This window comes from Oncorhynchus clarkii, chromosome 21 (genome assembly GCF_045791955.1).
Source record: "Oncorhynchus clarkii lewisi isolate Uvic-CL-2024 chromosome 21, UVic_Ocla_1.0, whole genome shotgun sequence".
NCBI lineage: Eukaryota > Metazoa > Chordata > Actinopteri > Salmoniformes > Salmonidae > Oncorhynchus > Oncorhynchus clarkii.
The window spans coordinates 26384179-26397975 of NC_092167.1; the positions used below are offsets into that span (position 1 = coordinate 26384179).

Consider the following 13797-nt stretch of genomic DNA (forward strand, 5'->3'; position numbering starts at 1 on the left):
GCTGCAACAAGAAAATAGAAACCATTGAAGAACAAACACCATTGTAAATACAACCCATATACATTTATTTTCCCTTTTGTACTTTAACCATTTGCAAAACATGAAATGTCTTTATTCTTTGGAAACTTGTGTGATTGTAATATTTACTTTTTATTGTTTATTTCACTTTTCTTTATCAATTTCACTTGCTTTGGCAATATGTTGCCCCATGCCAATAAAGCCCCTTGAATTGAATTTAATTGAGAGACAACAACCACTGCCCGAACCATGGCTAACTATCTCCCGTGCATATCTGATTAATGCCGGTAAACTGATTACAATTATCCGGTGATGTTGGTGTTTTCATTGTAAATGTTTAACTCCCCCGTTTAACCTGGGAAGAAATAGCTTGCAGTTTTGATTTAATCTCTCTCTGTTTCTCTGCATTCTCGTGAAGGCTAGTTTAAGTAGCCTTCAAATCACCCTCCTTCCTCTAAGCTCTTCTGTCTCTCCCCATCTCCTCCTCCTCCCCTCCCAACCACTGATTCAAATCGCCCCCGATGCTCTGCGTATAGTGTGTGTCGGTGTGAGAGCGGAGCGAGAGAACCAGAGATTTGATAGTGCCCAGTCGTGTGGGAGGATTCAAGCCGAGAGACAGGTACCCAGGTCGGGCAAAAGCAGCGGGGGACGCCACGGTAACAGAGATACTTATTTAATCGCCCCCGGTAGAATACAGATGCATGGCACCACAGCTTGCTACGGTGTTCGTCCCTAAACGTTACCTAGATGCTTGAAAGAGGCTGACTTAGGCTACCGGGTTTTGACGATGAGGATTTTAGAATTTAAACGGTTTTTACTGAGCTTCGCCGGTGAACGGAATACATTAATGAATACGTTGATAGATGGAACGGATAAAATAATATTATTGAAATCCGTGTTTTGTGCCAGTCTCCGTCGTTATTAACGATCCCATTCGCAATGGAATGAATGATCAAACGTTGTCGCTCGTGAGCCGCCAGCTCTAAAAGGTAGAAAGAAGCCCTGGCGACGCGCTACTTACTGCCTGTTGTTCCAAAGACAAAATAACTGAAGGTTACAAAACAATCGGTTTATTTTTAACGTTTTCGTCTCAAAAGAAATAGCCTTATAAACGCATAGCGCTACTGTATCGTCATCGGATTTGAAATCATACTGCCCTTTGACAACTGTAGACTAGATGGGAAGATCGGTCGTTGTGTAGTAGCAACACGTCGGTTAAATTCAGAGAGCTGAAACCAAGGAAACAGGACACACACTTGAGACACATGATGACAGTCAGGTGTTCTGTTAGCAACCACTCGACCTGCAGGTGACCACTGAGAAATATAACATGATGTTTGTAATTGCGATACACATTATAACATTATATGGCAAAATGTCTTGAAAGTGACAAATTGAAATGTTCACGCGGTGTGTGTGTTTTAATAGCCTACTGGGATGTGTGTGCATGATTCTTATGACAATCCTGTGTGTGTGTTACTTTATAAATGTAGCCTAATTCTTTACAGTTACTAGTTAGTTACCTGTCCAAAATTGTAATCAGTAACGTAACTTTTGGATTACACAAACTCAGTAACATAATCTGATTACTTTCAGTTATTTTTAGATTAATTTCCCTTTAAGAGGCATTAGATGAAGACACAAATTAATATTACCAATTGAACGATATCTGTTGCAGGATAAATCGATGTTAGCGTTTACATAGCTGGTGGCCATAAATGGATGTTGGAATTTCCTTTATCGGTTGGTTGTGTAGGTAGGCTTCTTCTAACCCTTTGCTTTCTGATGTAGATAATAATACGATTAGGCTATAGCCTATCTTTACATTAAAAACCCATGTCTGTCAGATTTCCAGTCATTCCAATTAGCCTAATTGAATACCCCTTGATCTTCAAGAGCAGGACTTGTAAATATGGAAATATAGATTAGGCAAATTGTTTTACCTGAGCATAACCCCAAAATGAAGGACTTTTTAGCCTACTCTGTTGTTTATCGTCATGGAGGACTGCTCTCGTGGAATGACATGGTTTGAGCACTACCGAAAACTGCAATTTGCATGTGAAAAATGAATGTCATATGCTGCATTTTCTAAAGGCTTAATGTAACGGATTACAGTTACAGTTTTTTTTTGTAATCATGTTATATTTGATGACTGTCTTTTCATCAGCGTTGAAGCACGAAGGCTTATTGTCATGTCATCATTTAGTTAATGCTATATTAGGCCTATCCTTTGTAATAACCATCATCATCATCATCTTCATTATCATCAATGGCAGATGTTCAGAAAAAGCTGTTATACAATGAATAAGGCATATGTCTTATTATTGCCCTATGTAGAGAAATAGGCCTACATTTCATGTTGTGGGCAGCCAAATGTAGCTCGATGTTCGTTTTAACTCAACAACCGGCTAAACAGTTTAACAGTACCCAGGCTAACCATTCTAACAGTTTGCATAAAGTCAAAATGATTGTGTTGGTATTCACACAAGTGGTATAGGCTTCACCACATCATGCAGTGACCAAGACAGTTAAGCAGAGGAACCAGTAAAGAGAAAAACTCTGTCACTCCCACCCTAGCGACACTCCATTTTCTGAACTGTGTTAACTGTGTTAACAGTGTGCGGCTCTCTTTTATTTTCAAACTGTGTTAACAGTAACACCACCCAAGTTAAGCCATTTTAAGTTTGCATGAATTAAAATAATGATTTCACACAATGGTACAGGCTATATGACTTACACCATCAAAACGCAAACCCAAAGAGTGAGAGTGGCAAACTGATTTGCTCTAGCTGACATACGGGGACATTTCAAACACCTGCCTAACTAACTGCCAACTGGCACTTTAAAAAAAATAATAAAATATGAATCATTCATCTTTTCAGAGGATCGAGGCTACATTAGATCAACGGACGAAGTGTAAAGATTGAAGTCTGGTCACGCACATCACGTCCCATCTTCTCCTCTCCTCCTTTTCCCAAGTCCGTTCCTTCAAACAATCACCATCATGGCTTCCAAACTAAACCCGAATGTCTTGTACGTCCAAGAACTGCGGGAGTCGACGTCTTCACAGGAATCTGACCGCCTAGCACCGCCCGAACCCGGGGAAGAGAGCTCGGATAGCGACGGAGAGACGGACGAGACGGAGCAGAAGCTGATCCGGAAAGTGTCCACGTCAGGACAGTTACGTGCCAAGGTAGGAGAGACACACACACACACACTTACATTTTTTATTGAACCTTTATTTAACTAGGCAAGTCATTTAAGAACACATTCTTATTTACAATGAAGGCCTACCCCAGCCAAACCCGGACGAAGCTGGGCCAATTTTACGCCGCCCTATGGGGCTCCCAATCATCACCGGATGTGATACAGCCTGGATTCGAACCAGAGACTGTAGTGATGCCTCTTGCACTGACTGCTGCACCACTCAGGAGCAAGCATGCATGCTCACTCACACACACACACACACACACAGTGGTGAGAGGTTTTGTGTTTTTCTTCATAGCACTCTATGGCATTATACGCCTATTTTTCTTGTCATCATGAGAGATGAACTGTGGAATTGATCCTGGTTAGGATAGTGGGGATAGGCTTAATGTTCTGAAAACACACTCACACCCACTCACATAATTGGCAACTGATTAGTAACTGATTAATAACAGTGTATTATTGAGTAAGACATAAAGTTTGTTTGAATTTGGTCAATATATTTATAGTGATTGCCGGGTTGAATCGTTACAGTTATTGATCGACAGTCATAGGTCTATGCCTGCTCCACTTACTCATTCATTGCTTGAGCTATCTGGCTGCATTGTTACTTCCCCACTCATGCTGCACAGAAGTTATCACACTTGAACAATGCAACGCGGCATGTAGACATTTTGAAAATGTTTATTACTTTTCGCAAAACAATGTCCATACAGGCTAGAACTAGAACACCTTTACACAATGCAAGACGATACTGGTAGCTTCTATCTTTAATTTGTCGGCTAACTTTCCTTGCTAGCTTACAGCTGAATTCAAAACCCAAGTACTTTGTTTGGTTGCAAACCATAATGCAATATATGCTGATTTCAAAGCTGATTGTCACCAAAAACTTTATTAATTCACTTTGTTTCTCTCGCCGCCAAAAACGAATTCACTTCTTCGTCTTCCTCACCTCGCATCTGATTTCCACTAGATTCCATAGCCACCAAGTCATATTCCACAGCCACGTTCTGCCTGGTCGAAATACGTCATTACTTTTTTAAAGAGACACCGCACAGTTAAAACAAATATTATTGCGTCTTCTATGCAAATGTTGTTGACCAGTACAATAAAATAATATGTTCTCCTAGCAGTCTCAATTAAAATAAGTCTTAAATGGAAGAGATTGTTTTGTCATTTGTAGCCCCATGAAATCAGCTAAAACAAGCTCAATATCTCAATGCAAGCACACACTCCTATTGAATAATATGCATTCACCTGTATTGTGAATTGACCTAAGATACGTCTTGATTTACCCAGTTTATCAATAGAGATGTACCATTCAAATAAATTAGTATCATTACGTTGTTTTGTAGTTAGGTTGGTAAAAACAAAGTTAGATTGATTGTATGATTGATTAATTAATGCATACATGGCTGTCTCTGAAAAATGTGCATAAACATTTTCAAACGTAATGATATTGAACAGAGCAGTAGCTGAGTTTATCTGTCTGGATGATGTGCCATTGTGTGACTTTGGCTAATACGCCTTCTTTTTTGTTTGTTGTGGTATCGTTTTGTTATTGTTTTGGTATCGAGTATCGTGAACGAGTATTGTGATACTAAACCTGAGCTGTATTCGAATACTCATACTAACTGCACTAACTATACTATTTGTGAAGTAAATTGAGTATGTAGTATGCTTATTGGTCATAGTATGGATACAGATAGTATGCCAAATGTTCCCCAGATGTCGTACTAAATTCACCAAAATACGAAGTATACAAGCAGTGGACACTATTTCTGTGCTTTTAGGGCCCATAATGCAATTCTTCAGAAAGTGGGCGTGGCTTCACAACGTTTTCAGATTTTAAGAAAATGGAGGAAAATATGCAGCTGAAGTGCGACTAGAGCAGATACAAATTCATTGCTTTAACTAATTATGACAAATGTTAAGAAAATGTTGAGCAATGTAATAAAATAACGTTACGTAATAAAGTTACGTTACACGTTATGTTGGCTGACAGTTTGTTAGCTACGCTATCCTTACGAACCGCATAGCATATCATTACAGCAGTATTAGGTAGCTACCTAATGTTAGTTGGCTACTAATACACCAGTATATTAACTATATGCTATCTAACTAACGACCCAACATTTATTGACTTAATTATTCACATCATTCTTAGCTTAGCTACGTGGTAAAATCGTTGTGCTTTCTTAATGGACGTTGTTAATTCGCTCTGGCTATCTACTCCGATTTCAGAGCACTCTCTTCTGAGTGTGCCAGAGCATCGAATAACTGATGAATTTACAACCATTGAATATGGCCGGTGTCAGTAAACATTTGCAAAAAATCGTAATTAAATTGTTGCCAGCAGCACAGTTACACTCACCAACGCTCTAGATAACATGAAAACAGCTTAACTAGCTCTGCTAGGGCTAGTAAAATGGTCAGAGTGAGGTGTTCTCTCATTTGTGTCTAGAAGTTGCTAGCAAGCTAACCAACGTTTCCCAGTTAGTTTGTGTGTTTGACTGCCGTTGTGAGATCAGAATGCTTGGATCAACCCTACTCCTCGGCCAGAGCATCCAGTGTGTGCTCTGAACGCTCCAAGAGCAAAACGCACAGAATTTACGAACAAACAATCTGACAACGCTCTGAATTTACTAATGGACAATATGACAATGCGATGAATTTACGAATGCCCAGAGCGCACTCTGAGTACACTCTGGCACTCCAGATTGAATTTACGAACTCACCCGAAGTCGTAAGATGTCTAGCTAGTAATTTGTTATGCTAACAAGCTAGCACAACTTCCTGAAGATGGGTGAAGCGTTAGTACGCTTAACTGAAAGGATACCGTTCGTTTACGGTATACTAAAATGAACTAATAGTATATAGTAGGCATACTCATTTAGTATGTAGTATACAGTATGTTAGTATGGGTATTTGAACACAGCTCTGGTATTGATATCGAAGTCAAAATTCTGGTATCGTGACAATACTAGGTTGTATTGATGATTGGTTAGATAATCGTTAGGTTGTACGATAATAGTACAGGAGCTACAGTAGCTAATATCAAATCCTAGATTGGATTGCAAGTTGTCAATCAAATAGGCCATGCAATGCAGAACCATGCCTAAAATAGTTTGTGTGTGTGTTTGTGTGTGAGAGAGAGAGAGAGAGAGAGATTATTAGATTGTGTTTCCTGAAGTCACATGACTCAGATTAACCTAGTCATAGACCTGAGAATTTGGCCCCTTATAACTATAGGCTGATTGGATTAGAACTGTGTGTGTGTGTATGTGCGTGCATGTGTGTTTGTCTGTGAAAATGAGCACTGATTTGTTTTAACAAAACAGATACAGTATGCTAATTAATGGCAAACACAAACAATCTCCCTCTCTCTCACTACTCTCTTTTTGTCTCTCTCTCCCAACTCCTTCTCCCTCCCTCCTGGATCTATCCCCCCTTCTCTCTCTCTCTCTCTCTCTCTCTCTCTCTCTCTCCCCTTTCTCCCGCTCTCCCTCCCTTTCCCATCTTTCTCCCCCTCTCTCTCTTTCTTTCTCTCTGTCTCTTTCCTCTACCCCTTCGGTAGTCCCCAGTGTATTTGCATCAGGCTCATTAGCTCAGAGCTAAGTGTTATTAGCCTTGACATGTCACCCATACATGATTAAATTAAACCATTAACAAACACACAAACTCACCATTAACACTACAACTACGACAGTCAGCCCCAAAATGGTTAGAGTGGTTAGGGTTTCCCCTAGGTCGAACCGGTGCTTAGGCCTCAAGGGATTGTTGGTTTCCAGGGTTACCAGAAGAGTGTCTAAGTAGGTAGGGGAAAGAGTAGGAACCAGTAGGAACCCATTTTTACCCATAGCTTATGTTTAGGTTTATTAGAATATCATAGTACATATGCAGAAACATACATAAAATGTGATGTCAAATAATATATATATTACAAAAAAGTGAAATTATAACATCAGCCTAAGTGCATCGTCAATAATTCACATTATCTTATTGGCTTCCAAGCTTAGTGTGCTACTGGAGAAAATAGAATGCTCTAGGTCGAATGTATTGGGGAACTTGAATGTGAGGTGTGGAATAGGGAAAACACCAGAGGGGAGGGGAAACAATAGGGTGAGGGCTGTGTGTTCAGTAAACCTATGACAGTGAGGGGGGAGGGAAGATGGAAGCAGAGTGCCTACAGAGTTGCCTACAGGTAACAGGTGTCCTGTCTTCCATGAGGTCCTGTTGTCATCTGTTCCGAGTAGGGCTGTGATGGTCATGGAATTTTGGATGATGGTTTTTGGCCGGCCAAATGACAGCGGTCACCGTAATAACCAGTCGAATAGCCCCAAAAAATATATACCAAAAAATATACCGTCAAAAGTTTGGACACACCTACTCATTCCAGGGTTTTTCTTTATTTTACTATTTTCTACATTGTAGAATAATAGTGAAGACATCAAAACTATTAAATAACATATGGATTTATGTAGTAACCAAAAAAGTGTTAACCAAATCAAAATATATTTTATATTTGAGATTCTTCAAAGTAGCCACCCTTTGCCTTGATGACAGCTTTACACACTCTTGGCATTCTCTCAACCAGCTTCACCTGCTTTTCCAACAGTCTTGAAGGAGTTCCCACATATACTGAGCACTTGTTGGTTGCTTTTCCTTCACTCTGCGGTACAACTCATTCCAATCCATCTCAATTGGTTTGAGGTCGGGTGATTGTGGAGGCCATCACTCTCCTTCTTGGACAAATAGCCCTTACACAGCCTGGAGGTGTATTAGGTCATTGTCCTGTTGAAAAAAAACAGAGGTGATGGTGTATCGCTGCAGAATGCTGTTAAGCCATGCTGGTTAAGTGTGCCTTGAATTCTAAATAAATCTGTCTCCAGAAAAGCACCATAACACCTCCTCCATGCTCCTCCATGCTTCACGGTGGGAACCACACATGCAGAGTACATTCGTTTACTTACTCTGCGTCTCACAAAGACACGGCAGTTGGAACCAAAAATCTCAAATTTGTACTCATCAGACCAAAGGACAGATTTCCACTGGTCTAATGTCCATTGCTCATGTTTCTTGGCCCAAGCAAGTCTCTTCTTTTTATTGGTGTCCTTTAGTAGTGGTTTCTTTGCAGCAATTCGACCATGAAGGCCTGATTCACGCAGTCTCCTCTGAACAGTTGATGTTGAGATGTGTCTGTTACTTGAACTCTGTGAAGAATTTATTTGGGCTGCAATTTCTGAGGTTGGTAACTTATCCTCTGCAGCAGAGGAAACTTTGGGTATTCCTTTCCTATGGCGGTCCTCATGAGAGCCAATTTCATCATAGCGCTTGATGGTACTTGCGACTGCACTTGAAATGTTCCAGATTGACTGACCTTCATGTCTTTTAGTAATGATGGACTGTCATTTCTCTTTGCTTATTTGAGCTGCTCTTGTCATAATTTGGACTTGGTCTTATACCAAATAGGGCTATCTTCTGTATAGAATCCCGTTCTTGTCACAACACAACTGATTGGCTCAAAGTGTGCAAAGCTGTCATCAAGACAAAGGGTGGCTACTTTGAAGAATCTCAAATATAAAATATATTTTTGTTTAACACTTTTTTTGGTTACTACATGATTCCATATGCGTTATTTCATAGGATGGTTATCTTCACTATTATTCTAGAATGTAGAAAATAGTAAAAATAAAGGAAAACCCTTGAATGAGTAGGTGTGTCCAAACTTTTGACTGGTACTGTATATTATACAGATGCACATTTTCTCCTCTCCTCAGCTCCTGACTGCATGTGCTGCCATAGAAATAGAATGAATAGTACGGGCGTCAGCATTCAAGCCAATGATGGAATAATGGTTGGACTGGCGGCCACTGCGAGTTTACCCATATGAGCAAAACTGGGAATAAAAGTACGAAGTAAAGCAGGAAGAGTGGCCATCAATGTGCTGTGTTTTTATTTAACCAAACTGACATTACAGAGCGACATCAGTTAAAGCTAGACTCAGCAATATGACGTAGTTGCAGAAAGTAAACATTATAGTGGGTCAATTTCCCCAACAACTAAGAGTGTTAAAGTGCGAGGCTCAACTTCTCAGCTGTTTTGGTGCCCTGGCTACCACGCTGTAAACAGCATGAAGCGAACCCATACACATGTGCAGATACTGTGCGAGAGCCAAGTGTTGCGTCTTGCTCATCTCCATATCTGTGGTGCTGCTCGTGCAACGTCCTTTCGTTGAGTCTACCCTTAACATAGTTTGAATTAACATTATACATCAACATGGAATGTAGAATCTTTGCCACAACACCTTGCTTGTTTCAGCAAGGAGCAACAAAGTTTCATCACGCTGTAATTAAGAGTCCATGGTACAGCAGAAACGGACTCAACTGCACGAATGCCCAGCAGTTCCGTCTTCAGTAAGCTGTTCATTTTTAAACGGTTATTTTATTTTCATGACGGTCTTCATCCATAACCATAGGTTACGTAAGTGATAATCAACAAGAGGCTATGCATCCTATAGAAAATAATGAACGACGTGGAAGGTGTGTTCAAGGACACGCTATAGCTGAGTGGAACTCACCTTCCATGGAGTTGAATTATTTTCCAGAGAACGCATAGAGCCACAAGTTGATTATCCCTTTTATACCATAGCTGTAATTTTAATACATTTGCTGCTAGAAATGTGTTCAACATCCATTGAAGTAGCTAGCAAGTTTACTAGAGAGCGACAGTAGTTGCCTTGGTAACCAAGCAAACAGTCCTGCTAGTTTAGCTAACTTAACCATCATTCCCAGCTTCGAATTCAACCATGCCAATACTGTTTTAAATTCGACTTTTGCTTTCAAAAGCAGCTCAAACATAGAACATGTAAGAAGGAACCATAGACATCGAATTCCACGTTCAAATATACCGTGAGTTATAGGGAAATAATGCACTCTCTAGAATGCCCTTCAAGCCAATCAGAAAGGAGTATTCAATAATGTCATGGTATAAAAGTTTTACAGTAATTGTGCCAGCACTAGTTCCTAGTCAACGCTCTTTATTACTCTCTACCTCTTTATCACTCTCTTCCTCTCTCTCGCTCTCTTTCTATGTATTTTTCTCTCTCTCTTCCTCCAGGTATATAAAGCCTTAAGACTTTTTATTTACTGCTGTTTTGGCTTTTGTTTACTTTGCCCCCATTTGGTCTGACAAATAAAGAAGACAACACACACACACACACACACACACACACACACACACACACACACACACACAAACACACACACACACAGGCAGAGAAAAGGGCAGTTCCCTAATTAGGATTTTCACAAGGTACACAAGAAAGACCTCTAGAAGAAGAGGCGAAAGAAGGGATGCACACATCCCTCTTTCTCTCTCTGTCTCTCTTTCCTTTCCTTTCTCTCCTTTTCTCTCTATCTTACTGTCTTCTCTCTCTCTCTCTCTCTCTCTTTCTCTCTCTCTCTCTCTTACTGTCTCTCTCTCTCTCTCTCTCTCTCTCTCTCTCTCTCTCTGAGGGCTGAATTATAGCTATAGTGTGACATGAGTGTGTGGGATGATACTGCATGTAGGAAGATGGGGATTTGTGTGTGTCTGTGTGTGGTGCATGTACGCGTGTGTAGGCGTGTGGTGAGTGTGTGTCCGTGCATGTGCATGTGTGTGTGTGTAGCTCAGTGATAGAGTGATGGTGTGTGATTTATAGCTCTGGCCTGATTCAGCTTTGTGGGTCAATACCTGGAGAGATGAAAGAAAGATGTCGAGAGAAAGAGGAGAGATGAGCAGTGACTGAGAAAACAGGGAGAGAGAGAGAGAGAGGGAGGGACCAAATCTATCCAGATATCAAACGTAAATTCAGTTTCCATTAACTGTCCCTGTTAGATAGACAACATATTGATAATCTATAACATGTTCTGATGTTTAATATGTTAAACTAATATAGACTATCTTATAAACTGTGAATGATTGATTATCATTGATAGACAGGGCTGGGCCAGTCATCAGAGGAGACACACACGTCTCCATCCCTGTCTGTTCTTTTTTAACTGGAGCCTCCCAACCTCGTTTCTATTGATTGGCTGTCAGGTCTATCTGGAGTCATCATCTGTCCAATGAGAACACTGGACATTATGGAATGTTGGGAAATGACAAGCCTTGTATCAAAGTATCAATAGTTCTCTCTCTCTCTCTCTCTCTCTCTCTCTCTCTCTCTCTCTCTCTCTCTCTCTCTCTCTCTCTCTCTCTCTCTCTCTCTCTCTCTCTCTCTCTCTCTCTCTCTCAATTCAACGTGCTGTATTGGCTTTTTATCTCTCCTCTCCTCATCTCCCTATCCTATCATCTTTTCGTTTCTCCTCCCTTCCTCACCTTTCATCTCCACCCTCTCATCTCTCTCTCTTCTTCTTCTCTCCTCTCTCTCTTCCTCTCCTCCTCTGTGTCCTTTTAAAACAACATTAGGGTAGCATCGTCCATCATTAGACTGACAGACCATTAGAAAGTACAGCCACTGGACCAGGGAGATAGAGAGAGAGAGAGAGAAAGAAGATAGGAGCTAGAGAGACAGAAAGAGAGAGAGAGAAGAGAGCCAGGGAGGGGGTTTACGAGAAAGCGAACAGAGATGACACGCAGTGGGACAGAACAGGGGAGAGAAGGAGGAGAGAGATAAGGACGGAGAGAACAAAGGGAGACAAAGAGAAGATGTGTGTGTGGATAATGACAGGAGAATGAGAAGCGATAAAGACAGACAGAAACACTCCCTCCCTCTGTGTGATACTATACCAACCTGATGAGTAATTCATAGACTGTCTGCATCTCAAATGTCACCCTGTTCCCTACATTGTGCACTACTTTTTAACAGGGCCCATAAGGGATACCTTATTGCGTTATTATATATTATTGTGCATAATTAGTGTACAAAACGTTAGGAACACTTTCCTAATATTGAGTTGCTGCCACTTTTGCCCTCAGAACAGCCTCAGTTCGTCAGGGCATGGACTCTACACGGTGTTGAGAACGATCTACAGGGATGCTGGCCCATGTTGATTCCAATGCTTCCCACAGTTGTGTCAAGTTGTCTGGATGTCCTTTGAGTGGCGGACCATTCTTGATACACACAGGAAACTGTTGAGCGTGGGAAAATCTGGAAGGGTTGCAGTTCTTGACACACTCAAACCAGTGTGCCTGGAACCTACTACCATACCTCTTTCAAAGGCACTTAAATATTCTGTCTTGCCCATTCAGCCTCTGAACGGCACACATACACAATCCATGTCTCAATTGTCTCAAGGGTTAAAAATCCTTCTTTAATCTGTATCCTCTCCTTCATCTATGCTGATTGAAGTGGATTTAACAGGTGACATTTGTAAGGGATCATAGCTTTCACTTGGATTCACCTGGTCAGTCTATGTCATAGAAAGAACAGATGTTCCTAATGTTTTGTACACTCAGTGTAACTGGTATAGGACGCCATTTGGGATGAATCCTTGGGCAAATCTGCTGTGTGTGTGTGCGCGTGTGTGCACTGAGTCAGAAAAGACAAGCCTGGGGACATGGATCCGTGTTATTCTTTATAGACACACACTCTCTCTCTCTCTCTCTCTCTCTCTCTCTCTCTCTCTCTCTCTCTCTCTGTCTGTCTCTCACTCGAATATATCAGAAAAATATATAATATCAGAGAACACATTAGATTCACACAGGGAAATGGATGAGAGAGAGCGAGAGATTCAGAGAGAGAGAGAGAGAGAGAGAGAGAGAGAGAGAGAGAGAGAGAGAGATTCAGAGAGAGAGAGAGAAATTCAGAGAGGAAAGTGCATAATAAATAGATACTATATATAGCCTTTAGGCCCTATACTGTATGCATTGTGCATTAGACTTTAGTATTTATCTATTTCTCTCTGTCTCTCTGTTAGAGGCATACTGGGCTCCTTCCCTCTATTTTGTCATCAGAGAGATTTCCGGTCATTAGAGTCACAGTAGATTCAGACAAGGAAATTCATAAGAAACATATACAGTTGAAGTCGGAAGTTTACATACACCTTAGCCAAAAACATTTAAACTCAGTTTTTCACAATTCCTGACATTTAATCCAAGTAAAAAAATCCCTGTCTTAGGTCAGTTAGGATCACCACATTACTTTAAGAATGTGAAATGTCAGAATAATAATTGAGAGAATGATTTATTTCAGCTTTTATTTCTTTCATCACATTCCCAGTGGGTCAGAAGTTTACATACACTCAATTGGTATTTGGTAGCATTGCCTTTAAATTGTTTAACTTTGGTCAAACGTTTCAGGTAGCCTTCCACAAGCTTCCCACAATATGTTGGGGGAATTTTGGCCCATTCCTCCTGACAGAGCTGGTGTAACTGAGTCAGGTTTGTAGGCCTCGTTGCTCGCACACGCTTTTTCAGTTTTGCCCACAAATGTTCTATGGGATTGAGATCAGGGCTTTGTGCTGGCCACTCCAATACCTTGACGTTGTTGTCCTGAAGCCATTTTGCCACAACTTTGGAAGTATGCTTGGGGTCATTGTCCATTTGGAAGACCCATTTGCAACCAAGCTTTAACTTCCTGAATGTTGT

The 13797-nt window shown here is 40.8% G+C and overlaps 1 protein-coding gene across 3 annotated transcripts in view; it reads left to right on the forward strand.

Annotated features, from left to right (window-relative positions):
- The first annotated feature begins 552 nt into the window (after positions 1-552).
- Positions 553-13797, forward strand: part of LOC139378798 (diacylglycerol kinase delta) — a 117455-nt gene continuing 104210 nt past the window's right edge. The window contains exons 1-2 of one of the 3 annotated variants that reach the window (XM_071121304.1): positions 553-674; positions 2901-3211. In XM_071121304.1, coding sequence (XP_070977405.1) covers positions 3023-3211 — 189 coding nt within the window. In that variant the 5' untranslated portion in view covers positions 553-674; positions 2901-3022. Of the gene's footprint in view, positions 675-2900; positions 3212-13797 lie in introns of those variants that run through there. The other 2 variants (XM_071121305.1, XM_071121303.1) reach the window with 2 other exon arrangements.